General features: G+C 39.7%; 1 protein-coding gene across 3 annotated transcripts in view; it reads right to left on the bottom strand.

The window, feature by feature from the left end:
- Window positions 1-12,089, bottom strand: part of Csnk1g1 (casein kinase 1 gamma 1) — a 140,192-nt gene that overhangs the window by 72,060 nt on the left and 56,043 nt on the right. For all 3 annotated transcript variants that reach the window (XM_028752330.1, XM_028752332.1, XM_028752331.1), the window contains exons 4-5: window positions 8,919-8,959; window positions 2,662-2,731 (exon numbers count right to left, since the gene is read on the bottom strand). In XM_028752330.1, the coding sequence (XP_028608163.1) occupies window positions 2,662-2,731; window positions 8,919-8,959 (111 nt within the window). The remainder of the gene's footprint in view (window positions 1-2,661; window positions 2,732-8,918; window positions 8,960-12,089) is intronic.

Raw genomic sequence — 12,089 nt, 5'->3', positions numbered from 1 at the left:
GAGGGAGGGAGGGAGGGAGGGAGGGGAAGGAGGGGGGAAGGAGGAAGGGAGGGAGGGAAGGAAGGAGGGGAGGAGAAGGGAGGAGAGGAGAAGAGGAGAAGAGGAGAAGAGGAAGGGGCTGGAGAGATGGCTCAGTAGTTTAGAGTACTGTCTGCTCTTTCAGAAGACCCAGGTTAGATTCCCAGCACTTACATGGCAGCCTACAAACTGTCAGTAACTCTACTTCCAGAAGTCTGACACCATCTTCTGGCAGTAGCCATGTACAAGGTGTACACACAAACACACAGATAAAATACCCAGACACATAAAGCAAATCTTTTAAAAGAAAAAAGACAATATGCAAGCTAAAAAAAAAAGAGAGAGAGAGAACCCACTCCTGAATTTCATAGAAAATTAAGGTGATCCCGCAAAGATAGTTCAGGGGGGGAAAGTACTTGTCTGTAACTCTAGTGATTGGGAACTCATTGCCAGTTAGCCTGACCAAAATGCTGAGGTTTACGGATAACAGTCTACAAAAATAAGGTGAAGAGCAATCAAGGAAGACAATCATCAAGTCATACACACACACACACACACACACACACACTCTCAACCATACAAAAGATGACTGCCCAGAAGGACACTGGGATAAAAGCACTAACATTATTCCAGACAGTGAGTTGGACTGAAGAGACATTGAAAAGTAGCATTTCAATTTAGTCTAGGAGACTAAAGCACTGTTATCAAGGGGTAAGAATGATGTCAGGAAGACCTGCTATATGTGAACGTCCAATGCAATAAAGTAGAAAGGAGTCGGTGTGGCAGAAAGGGAGAAAGTGAAAGAACAGCAGTCCTCCTATTCTCACTGGTAGCAATGACACAATATACATCTCAGGACTGCCTTAAGCAAAATGCAATTTCTATAACCCCCACTACCTCTTTTGCTTTCTGTGTAATACTTCATTACAGAGAATATCCAATCCCCTAGACTGCAGGGTTTTGTGTTTATAAAGAACATAACTCCAACAGCACAGATTTTATTCTCATACAATGAATTTTTCTTAGAAATGAACTCAGGGCCTTGTACATATCAGGTATCTGCTCTACCACTGACAGTCCAGACTGTCTACACATTAAGTTCTAAACCAGCTGTGGTCACAATGTAAAACCCTATCTCAACTAAGGCAAATCAAACTAGACCAAACCAATATTAGCAAACTATGAAGAATATCCAAAGCAAGAACTGAGAATCAAGTGTGATGGTGCACACCTGTAATCCCAGCACTTAGGAGGTGAGAACTGGAGCATCAGGAATCTTGGCTAGCTTGGGCTATGACACTGAAGAAACATGGCCTTAGTGTCCTTCTGAGAATCTATAAGGGGTTTCAAAAGATAATCGATTTTTAAAAATGACATCATATTCAAAAATTTTTAAATCATACAATTATAATGGCTACATGATGTAATGTTATTAGAAAATAATACAAAAATGTCAGAAAACAACCAGGGACAGGAAGAAATAGTGGTAATTTAGGGAGAAGGGCTAACGATAAACAAGTTTGGGATGTGGAGATCTAACTTTCTTTTTTTTTTTTTTAAAGATTTATTTATTTTATGTATGTGAGTACACTGTTGCTATCTTCAGACACATCAGAAGAGGGCATCGGGTCCCATCACAGATGGTTGTGAGCCACCATGTGGTTGCTGGGAATTGAACTCAGGACCTCTGGAAGAGCAGTCAGTGTTCTTAACCACTGAGCCATCTCTCCAGCCCCGAGATCTAACTTTCTCATATGGACAAAAACAACAGAATAATTACGAATGATCTGAAAGCCCCCAATTAGAATTTAAGTATTCTTGTGAACTCACAATGTTTTCCCGTATATATTATCTAGCTATATATAGAAATAAATATAGCTACTTATTTATAAACAAGCAAATAACAAAATTCCATCAATTCTGTTCTCAGGCTGGAGAAACAAATCTCAAGTTATACACATACCCCGAGAATTTAGTTTTCAGGTACAATTTTTAAAAGATTCACTTTATTTTCATTATTTTTATATGCATGGATATTTTGCTTCCACATATGTCTGTGCACCATATGTGTGCCTGGTGCCTGAGGAATCCAGAAGAGGATGTGGGATCTGGAGTTACAGATGGTTGTGAGCCACCAAGTGGGTGCTGGAAATCAACACTGGGCAGGGCCACTGGAAGAGCAGCAGCCAGTGCTCCTAATTGCTGAGTCATCTCTCCAGCCCATGAGTGACTCTTATAAATGAAGAAAAACAATGAATAAAACCAAAAGTGCTGTATTTTAGAATTTATCTCAATCAAAGCATTAAAGCATACAAAACAATCCTTTCTCCTTTTGCCCTATAGCACATATAAAAAGTCAGAAAAGAGACAAATCCCAAATCCTCATAGCATGTGATGTTTTAAGCAGGTTTTAGCCCATAGCATTTAAGGGTTGACCTGTGTCAGGGTCACACCCTTAACAGTCCCCTCAATTAAACCTCCAGGAGCCAGAGAGCAAATAGCTTTTGGTTGGCCATGTTTATAACCTATCCAATAAACAGGGGAGATAAATGGTCTAGTAAAGGAGGCAAACCAGACTAACTTACTTTAGGGTATCCAACTAAGTTCTATGTTAAATAAAGGGAGAAAAATAAAGGGACTCACCCACACTGCCAAGCTGTTTATAAAACCTGTACTCTAAATGAAGCTGTGGAGCACGTGATTTTATTGGTTCCTGAAACCCAAGAAGAAAAACTGTGATCAAATTTCAATAAATTAACTTTTTTTCCCAGTCATAGATTTTCAGCATGAATAGAGCAAAGATCCCTTAATGTTTTGGAGGTGATCTCCACATGATACTCTGTTCTTACCACAGTTGTCTTTGGAAGTGCAGATAAAAGAAGATGAGCTGGGTGTCTCACAGGCAGGCAGACTCTCCATGAGCCATCACTCAAGGGCAGCTCTCCTGGCATGAAACACTCTTACAAAATGTGCTCTCTTACTAGTCTACCTTCTTTCCTTCTTTGCCAATAAATCACTGTATATTTAGGCAGGATGACTTCAAAATCTCAATCCTTCTGCTTCTCAGACTGCTAGGATTACAGTAGTGCACTATTGTGCCTGGTTTAGACATCAAATCTTAAAAAACACAGTGGTTATCTCTTGCTTGTATTATTATGAACTCTGGGTGGTAAACAGTTTGAAAAATTAGTACATGTTAAAACACATTTTCAAATACATAAAATTTAAGAAGAAAGAAAAAGTAACCTGAGGATCTATTATTTTAGATAGCCATTATTAAAGCTTTGGTAAATTTTGGGGGAGAGGGTAATTTTTTTTCTTTTTTGAGGTCATGTACCTTGAATTCTCTACATAGTCCAGGACTGGCCTCAAACTTAAAAATCTGTCTTAGTCTCCAAAGTGCTAGGATCAGAGGTGTGTACCACAATGCCTGGCTCCAAGTACTTACCTGGATCTATTATACAGATCATTTTATATGAAGGAGATCTGATTATATTTGCTGTTTACTATGTGTATGAGGTATGAACAGTTCTACTGGTTGAAATACATTCTTGTGTATGCATATGCTTACTGTTTTCAGCTTTCAATATTACGAACAATGCTGTTACAAACTTCTTATGTGTATTTTTGTTTAATCTTGCAAGAACTATAAATGCAACATAAATCAGTAACTTTCAATTAATGTGGTGTTCACTTTTTTGTTTATTTTAAGACAGGGTCTTTTCATGCAGTCCTGGTTGTCCTTGAACTCACAGAGATCCACCTGCCTTTGCCTTAGTGATGGGATTAATGGCATATACCACCACCACACCTGCTTTTATGTGTTTAATTTTCAGTAACAGTAATTTCCTTTCTTATTTAGGAAGGAGGCTTTTAAAAGGTTTCATTAATATATATTAACTGTATAAAATAATAGATTATGCCATATTCATATATACATATATAATGGATATACACACACACACCACTGCCCACTCTCTTTAAAGCAGGTAAGTAACCACACATTGCTCTGTCACACCTAAAAACTGAGTGACTAACTGTTCTAAACTGATGTGTAATATTGGCAAATAGCTAACAAGGCAACCAAAGGTTATCTAGCCTAAAAGATAAAAGAGTTTCTTGTCAATTTGGTACATAAATGATAGGCAAAATGATAGGCAAAAACCAGCACCAAGTTGTCCCCCCCCCCTCAAATTATCACCCAGGTGTGGTGTCACCTGCCTTTAAGAGGCAGGCAGATCTTTGAGTTATAGGACAGTTTGGAATACAGATCAAATTCCAAGCCTGCCAGAGTTATATGAGACTCTGTCTCAAAGCAAAACTACAAACATACACACACGCACGTGTGCACGCACACTAAAAAAACCCTCAACTAACCATCCAACCAACCCACAAGGGGTGGACTCATGCCAGAGGATCTTTATTTGAATTTCAAGCTAGAAACCTTAACAGAAAATATTCAACATAATCTTCGATAACTTAGTAAAAAAAAAAAGAAAACAAACAAACAACAACTAATCTTCATAGAATCCCAGTGTTGGGAGCATGCTTATACCTCACACATATTCACACAAGATGATTTCGTTTCTTTTGTTTTGCTAATCATAGGATGCATAATACCCTTCAGCCAGTCTCTTGAGCACATGGCTGAAGCCTACTCAAGCTAATATGGCTTCAGGACTTAATTTGGAAGCATTAAAACTATAAAGCCAGGCGGTGGCGCACGCCTTTAATCCCAGCACTTGGGAGGCAGAGACAGGTGGATTTCTGAGCTCGAGGCCAGCCTGGTCTACAGAGTGAGTTCCAGGACAGCCAGAACTACACAGAGAAACCCTGCCTCCAACCCCCGCCCCCCAAAAAAAGAATATGAAGCCTTCCAAACATATAAGCAGTAGTTTAGAGAAAAGTAGCAAGATAAGCAACATACACAGGCTTTTATCTTACTTCTAACTCTTCCTAGATTTAATTAATAAAAGAGAAATTCAGCCCACTATATTGTTTTTACTTTGTATGTATATGTATGCACTTGTATACCTTTTTTATCTTTAAGACAGGATCTCATGTGGCTTAGGCTAGCCTTGAACTTGTTAAGTAGTTAAGGATGACCTTAAATCCCAGATCTTCCTCTCTCTACCTCTTGAGAACTGGAACTGCTGCCATAAAACAGACACCCACACTGATTTTTGTTTGTTTTAAAGAACTATTTATTTTATGTATATGAATACACTGTAGTTGTCTTCAGACACAACAGAACGAGGGCATCAGATCCCATTATAGGTGGTTGTGAGACACCATGTGGTTGCTGGGAATTGAACTCAGGACCTCCAGAAAAGCATCTAGTGCTCTTAATCTCTCTGAGCCATCTCTCTAGGCCCTTGTTTTGTTTTTTTGACATTATCTCTCATTCTATAACCCAGGCTGACCTAGAACTTTTGATGATCCTTCTGCTTTATCTTCCAAGTGAAATTACAGATGGAAGTCACCATGCCTGGTTACTCAGCATATACGTTTAAGATCTACTTCATTTTTATTCATGTGTTTGTGTCTCTGTGTGTATGTATGTGCATATATGTACAGTTGCCCATGAAGGACAGAAGAAGAAGCTGGATCCCCTAGAACTGAAGTTCAAGATAGTTATGAATCACCTGACATGAGTGCTGGGAACTGGTGCTTTTTACTCTTCAGACACTTCTGCAGCCTCGACTTTGCATATTTTAAAAAGTCTTCAATCATCTCTTCTTCTTTTCTTCTCCTTCATTATTATTTGAGTGTAAGGGAGGGGGCATGTGCGAGAGAGAGGTGGGTAGGCAGGACAACACTTTGGGAGTTACCGTTGGGAGTTCTTTACTTCTACATTTATACAGGTTCTAGGTATTGAACTCAGGTTGTCTGGACAGAGCTGCCCCAAACGGCCTTACTTTGTGAACTTTTAAAAGTTCTTAAAAACTTAAAGGTAAGAGCTACAACGAAGATCTAAACAAAGCAGAGTTGAACCAGCAGTACCAGACTTGTGATGGCACATACTCTGGAAGCAGAGGCAGGCAGATCTCTGAGTTTAAGGCCAACCTAGCCTATAGCCTGAGTTCTAGGATAGCCAGGACTACACAGAGAAACTTTGTTTTGCAAAACAAAAACAACAAAAACAGTAGTATCAAGTTTCTTGCAATTCTGTGGCAGATGTGAGTGCCTGTGAACAGAGAGCTGGCCATCTGCCAGAATCATGGCTTTTCTGTAACACACGAGCCTGCCTGAAATCCTAGACCAAATGACAGATGGCTGTCTTATAGGATCGTGATACTTCACAAAAATGTTGCTTACAATGAAAGGAGATCAATTACTATTGTTCTATGTCCCTTGAATAAGTTCAACAGCAAGGGATGAGATGTACAGATAGAACTGCTATGCTCTAAACATGATTCTTCTACCTTCCTCCATCGTCCTTGGAATCCAGGACCCCACTCATGTTAAATGTGCACCCATCACTGAGCTACAACCCGAGTCCCCAGTCCTACTCTATTTTTTGGAAAAACAAAGCAGAATAAAGTTTCATAAAAGGAAATGAAGGAAGAGTGAAATGTCTGACAACGATATTAATATGTCTGACTTATCTCTATATAGGTCAAAGTGGTATGAACTTAAGAGAAAAAAATTTAGACAGAAAGCCTCAAAAGAAGCCATGGGCCGGGCAGTGGTGGCACACACCTTTAATCCCAGCACTTGGGAGGCAGAGGCAGGTGGATTTCTGAGTTCGAGGCCAGCCTGGTCTACAGAGTGAGTTCCAGGACAGCCAGGGCTGCACAGAGAAACCCTGTCTCCAAAAACCAAAAACCAAAAAAAAAAAAAAATCATGAGAAAAATATAGGGACAATGTCAAGTATACAGTCGGAACACAGAATTTTAAAAGGACAAGTTTTTATATTGTTTTAGTTTTCTTTGTGTGTGTGTTTAGTTTATTGAAACTGGGACTCACTATACTTATTATATAGCCCAGGCTAGCCTCAAACTTACAATACCACTGCTTTAGTGCTGTGGTTGCAAGTGGGCACTGACACTCTTGGCTTCGAGTGTTATATGGACTCTTTCTTCCTGTTAAGTAGCCTCAGATAATTAAAGATTAGTCTGTGTGGAAAAAAAAAAAAAACCTCAAAGGGCAAATGCACTAAAGAACACGTTCCAGAACTAAATTCCTCAACAGAAAGCAGGCGCACGATCCCTTGCTCACTTAGGAGGCATGTGCCCGGAATCACTGCACATCCTGCCTCTTCCTGCTCTAACTCCTCCACCAAGAGCTCTAAGTCAAAGACAAAAGCAAAGCAAGTGGAGTTGCCTGTAATCCTAGCCATAAATTTATGGTCAGCCAGGCTACCTACCCACTGAGAACTGGCCCAGCCAGGGCTACAAAATGAGATCCTGTCTCAGCAAGAATTAAAAAAAAAAAAAAAAGGGGGAGGGGGGTAGAGATCAGGATTTCACTGTGATCCTTAAGTATACATGGAGTTTAAGACCCAGCCATGTATACCTACGGATCACATGAAACAGCTCAAAAAGGGGACAGAGCCAGGAGAGTTTCAGAGAAGCCTCTGGTTTTAAATACCAATATATGTTCTCTGCTTAATAGAGAAACTAACCTAGCAACACCAACTTTTCCACAAAAGAATCCTAACAACCCCACAAACTGACAAGCTAAAGACAATAAAAAGACTAATCAGAACAGGAGAGGATGTTTTTGTGGGAATTTTGTTTGTTTCTTGAGATAGAGTCTCTAGGCACAAGCTACCATCTAACTAGGTATGCATCTTAGAAAGATACTGAGTTCCTGGTCTCTAGCCTCTGCCCTCCAATCCCTGGAGATAAAGAAATGCAGCACCATAACCAGTTTAACAGCTTTTTGCTCTGTTCTGTTGTTCTGTTCCTGTTCCTGTTCTGTTCCTGTTCTGTTCTGGAGGCAGGGTCTCCTGTAGCCCTGGCTGACCTAGCACTATGAAGACTAGGCTGGCTTCAAACACACAGAGCTCTGCCTGCTTCTGCCTTAAACTCACACTCAGTACACACCTGAGGGTGACACTGAACTCCTCACTCTCCTTTCAAATGCTAGAATTAAAAGATTGTGCAGAGCTGGGCAGTGGTGGTGCACGCCTTTAATCCCAGCACTTGGGAGGCAGAGGCAGGTGGATTTCTGAGTTCCAGGCCAGCCTGGTCTACAGAGTGAGTTCCAGGACAGGCAGGGCTTCACAGAGAAACCCTGTCTCAAAAAAACAAACAAAAAAAAACACCAAAAAACAAACAAACAAACAAACAAACAAAAAAGATTGTGCAGAAACCAGGTGTGGTGGCTCAAGCCGTTAATCCCAGCACTCTGTGAGCTCAAGGAGCCTGGTCTCCAATACAAGTTCCAGTGCTGTTACCCAGGGAAATGTTGTCTTGAAAAACCAAAATCAACCAACCAACCAATAACCAAAAACCAACCAAACAAAAAACCATGGGAGCGTGTGTGCACACGCACACATACATACACACACACATACACACACACACACACAGAGTCAAAATACTCGTACTCATAAAGTAAATCTAAAAACAGTAAGAAAATTAGGTACCAAGTTGGACCCATGAAAGAAAGTCCAGAGAATTACTTATTCTTTCAGCTATTTTTTAAATCAATTAACTTTTGATGCATCTTTGCTAGTACTTCAGTTAGTATACCATTTATATACAACATTTACACAGTATCTACTGATTTATCATTATAACATCCTAATAGACAAAAAATGGCTATCTGGCATCACATGCACAGTAAAAATAGCAGCGTTATTGTGAATGCTTACAATGATTTCCTGTAAGAAGGCATTAGCAGTGAAAACACCAAAACACAAATACCACAGCACACATGTTCTACTCACCAGCTTAATGGCTACATATTCATTGGTGTAGAGATTTTTACCTAAGGGAAAAAGAGAATGTATATATTTAGTGATATTAGCTTAGAAGGTCATGAGAAAGGTGGATTTTCTAAGTGGGCTCAGTACAGGAAGCCAGCGCTAAGTGAAAAGCCAAACAGAGATAATGAGAACCAGCAGGGCTAGGACAGAAAGGCTGAGAATCTAAAAATGTAAGCTACACAAGAGACTGTTTTGTTTTGTTTTAAAAAAGGAGAAAACCAACAAAATCCACCCCTTCTTCTCTCCTTTATGTCCTCCCCCCATAAAGCAACCTAATTGTTACTCAGTTATTATGGCATTAAGTTAACTGAGAAGAAATGCCATAATTTCAAAGATAGAAATTTAAACTTAGTGAAGGTTGGAGGCAGAAAAACCAGGAATTCAAGGTCACCCTTGGCTGAGTTTAAGGCCAGCCTGGACTACATAAGTTCTTGTTTCAAACCTTTTCCCATCTCTAGAAAAAAAAATTAAACTCAGATCAGGGATGTAGTTAAGGAGGAGGAGGAGACAAGGGACGAATATTTAAGGTGAACCAAGGTAGTAGTCACATTCAGCAAAGGAGCAAACCTGGATATCACTGTGAACAAAGAAAAAATTACTGTAGGTGACAGAAGGACCAGAGAAAGAGTCTGGGAATTCACTTTTCTCCCTTTGATCTCCCTTCTCCACAAAAATCTCAAAGAGCAAGTCGTATTTTAAGAGCCAAAGACTGGGCAAGATCATTTCAGGAAGAGGAAACTGCAAAAGCAAACAAAAATAAAACCAAAGATGCTATAGACTCAGAGTGGTGCAGTCCTTAAGTTTAGTGAGTATCAGGGAAGGATAAAGACTGGCAAGGAGTAGTTAAAGCAAAAACTGAAAAAGGTTACAGCTGTATTAGGAAAACCTCAATACCATTCTAAGTCTAAAGCAGAAGGCTTGGAGGAATAGTGATCACATGCTCAGATCTACAACCCTGAATGATTATGTATGAGGTAGCATAAGAATTAACTAGAAAGTAGGAAAGGGGAAGTAAAGGAATGCATCTAAATGATTTATTACCCATCTCATACAAGCACCATCCATTCTAGATGAGCCACAGGCAGTTCTCCAACCTCAGAGAATACGCCCTCGCTTCTCACACAGTCCAGTGTATGTGATTAAAAACTCAGCCAATAAATTATATAATGTGATGATGCTAAAACAAAAATATAAACAAGTACATAGAAGAATCTGGAAAATAGAAGAAAGTATCTTTGGGTACAAACATTTCAAGCCAGAAAGTCAAGTAACCTGAAAAATAAAGGTTACTTCTTATAACTAAAAAAAATTCCAGGTACAGCCTGGTGACACATACCTTTAAGCTCTAGGATTGAAAAGTAGGAGGGCAGGTGGAGCTCTGTAAGTTCAAGGCCAGTTTGGTCTACATAAGCAGTTCCAGGCCACGTAGAGCTACACAGTAAGGCCCTACCCTATCTCAAAAGAAAGAAAGGAACCTTTGATTTCTTTGAACACTTGCATTTTTTTTGTTGTTTTTTTTTGAGACAGGGTTTCTCTGTGTAGTCCTGGCTGTCCTGGAACTCACTCTGTAGACCAGGCTGGCCCAGAACTCAGAAATCCGCCTGCCTCTGCCTCCCAAGTACTGGGATTAAAGGCATGCGCCACCACCGCCCAGCGAACACTTGCATTTTTAAAAAACACGTGTCATTTTTAAGATACTATAGATTCATTTTAATATAAATATTTTTCCTTAAATCTACAAGTTAATAAAAGGTCAAAGAATAATGTGTCTTATTTGCTCTGCAGCTTAGTACACAGAGGCCCTGATCTATCACAATATGCTGAGGTACACATACCTGCAGAGGAAGGCTATCCAAGGGCATGCATAGGCTGTCTCTACATTTTCTAACATGTCACATGATCAGATTGTATTTAGGTGTATTTCCGTGTGTGTCTATGTCTGTGTGTCTGTGTGACAGAGACAGAGAAACAGAGACAGAGAGAACTCTCCCTGAGGATTAAATTCAGAGCCTTGTGTAGTAGGCTTGTCATTAAGCTACATCTCTAACTCATCAACACATCTTATTTCCCAGCAACAAACACAGTACCTGACATATAGTAACTGATGTCTGCTAAAGTGAATCAAACTGACCTAGTCCTAGCTGGTGGGTCAAATTACTAGGAGGTGATTAGATCAGAAGAGGCTGACTTAACAATCGATTAGTTCAGTGGTGGATTCATAATTTGATGACACTATTGACAAGTAGTAAAAACTAGAAAATGGGGCCTAAGTTGATCACCAGGACATACTTTTGAATGGTCTCTCTAGCTCCTGGAATATCCTCCTCTCTCCCTCCCTGCTCCTCTCTTGGGCTTATTTTCTTCCAGACCCAATAAGGTGCACAGCTCTGTTGCACTGTACAATTTAGTCATATGTTCTGCTTTACATTGGCCAATAGCAACAAACACAGGAAATTATGAACTGAAGCATTTAGAACCATGAACCAAATAAACCTCTCATCTTGTATGCTCTTCACGAGAAACTAACATATGGATAAGTTTTTATTTCATTCTTTAGCTTGCTGAGAATCACCAATAGTCTTATGCTAAGAGAAAATCAAGTGGCATTTTAAAAGTATTATCTTGGCCCTACAGTATAAAATAAAAGAAAATAACTAGGGGAAAAACCAATACATTTTCATAGCACAACATTTAAAGAACCACACTCCTGGAACAGAATGGTTACAAGGATTATGAGCTAGAGCATGTGAAAATCCTCTGTAAACTGAAAAGTACTAAATAAATCTAATTTTCATTATTATTTTAAGTATGAGGTAACAGCCCCCTCTAAAAAGACTAAAACAGATAAAATTTATATCACAGATATTTTGAAGAGAAAAGATAAGCACCTCCAGTTTACATTTAATAGGAGATAAGAAAATAAGAGCCAAAAGTTATGTCCTTACGCCAAGTGTGGGAGCCCATACCTTTAATCTAGCACATGAAAAATAAAGACAACAGATCTTGAGTTTTAGGGCAAGAGAAGAGGGAGAGAGAGAGAGGGAGGAAGGAAGGGAGGGAGGGAGGCTCTTAGGGAGTGGAGAACAGAAAAGCCAGGAGAGGAGAGGAGGGGAGGGGAGGGGAGGGGAGGGG

This window comes from Grammomys surdaster, unplaced genomic scaffold (genome assembly GCF_004785775.1).
Source record: "Grammomys surdaster isolate TR1022 unplaced genomic scaffold, NIH_TR_1.0 125896, whole genome shotgun sequence".
NCBI lineage: Eukaryota > Metazoa > Chordata > Mammalia > Rodentia > Muridae > Grammomys > Grammomys surdaster.
The sequence above is the reverse complement of the archived record's forward strand: the minus strand, read 5'-3'. Positions and strand labels throughout refer to the sequence as shown.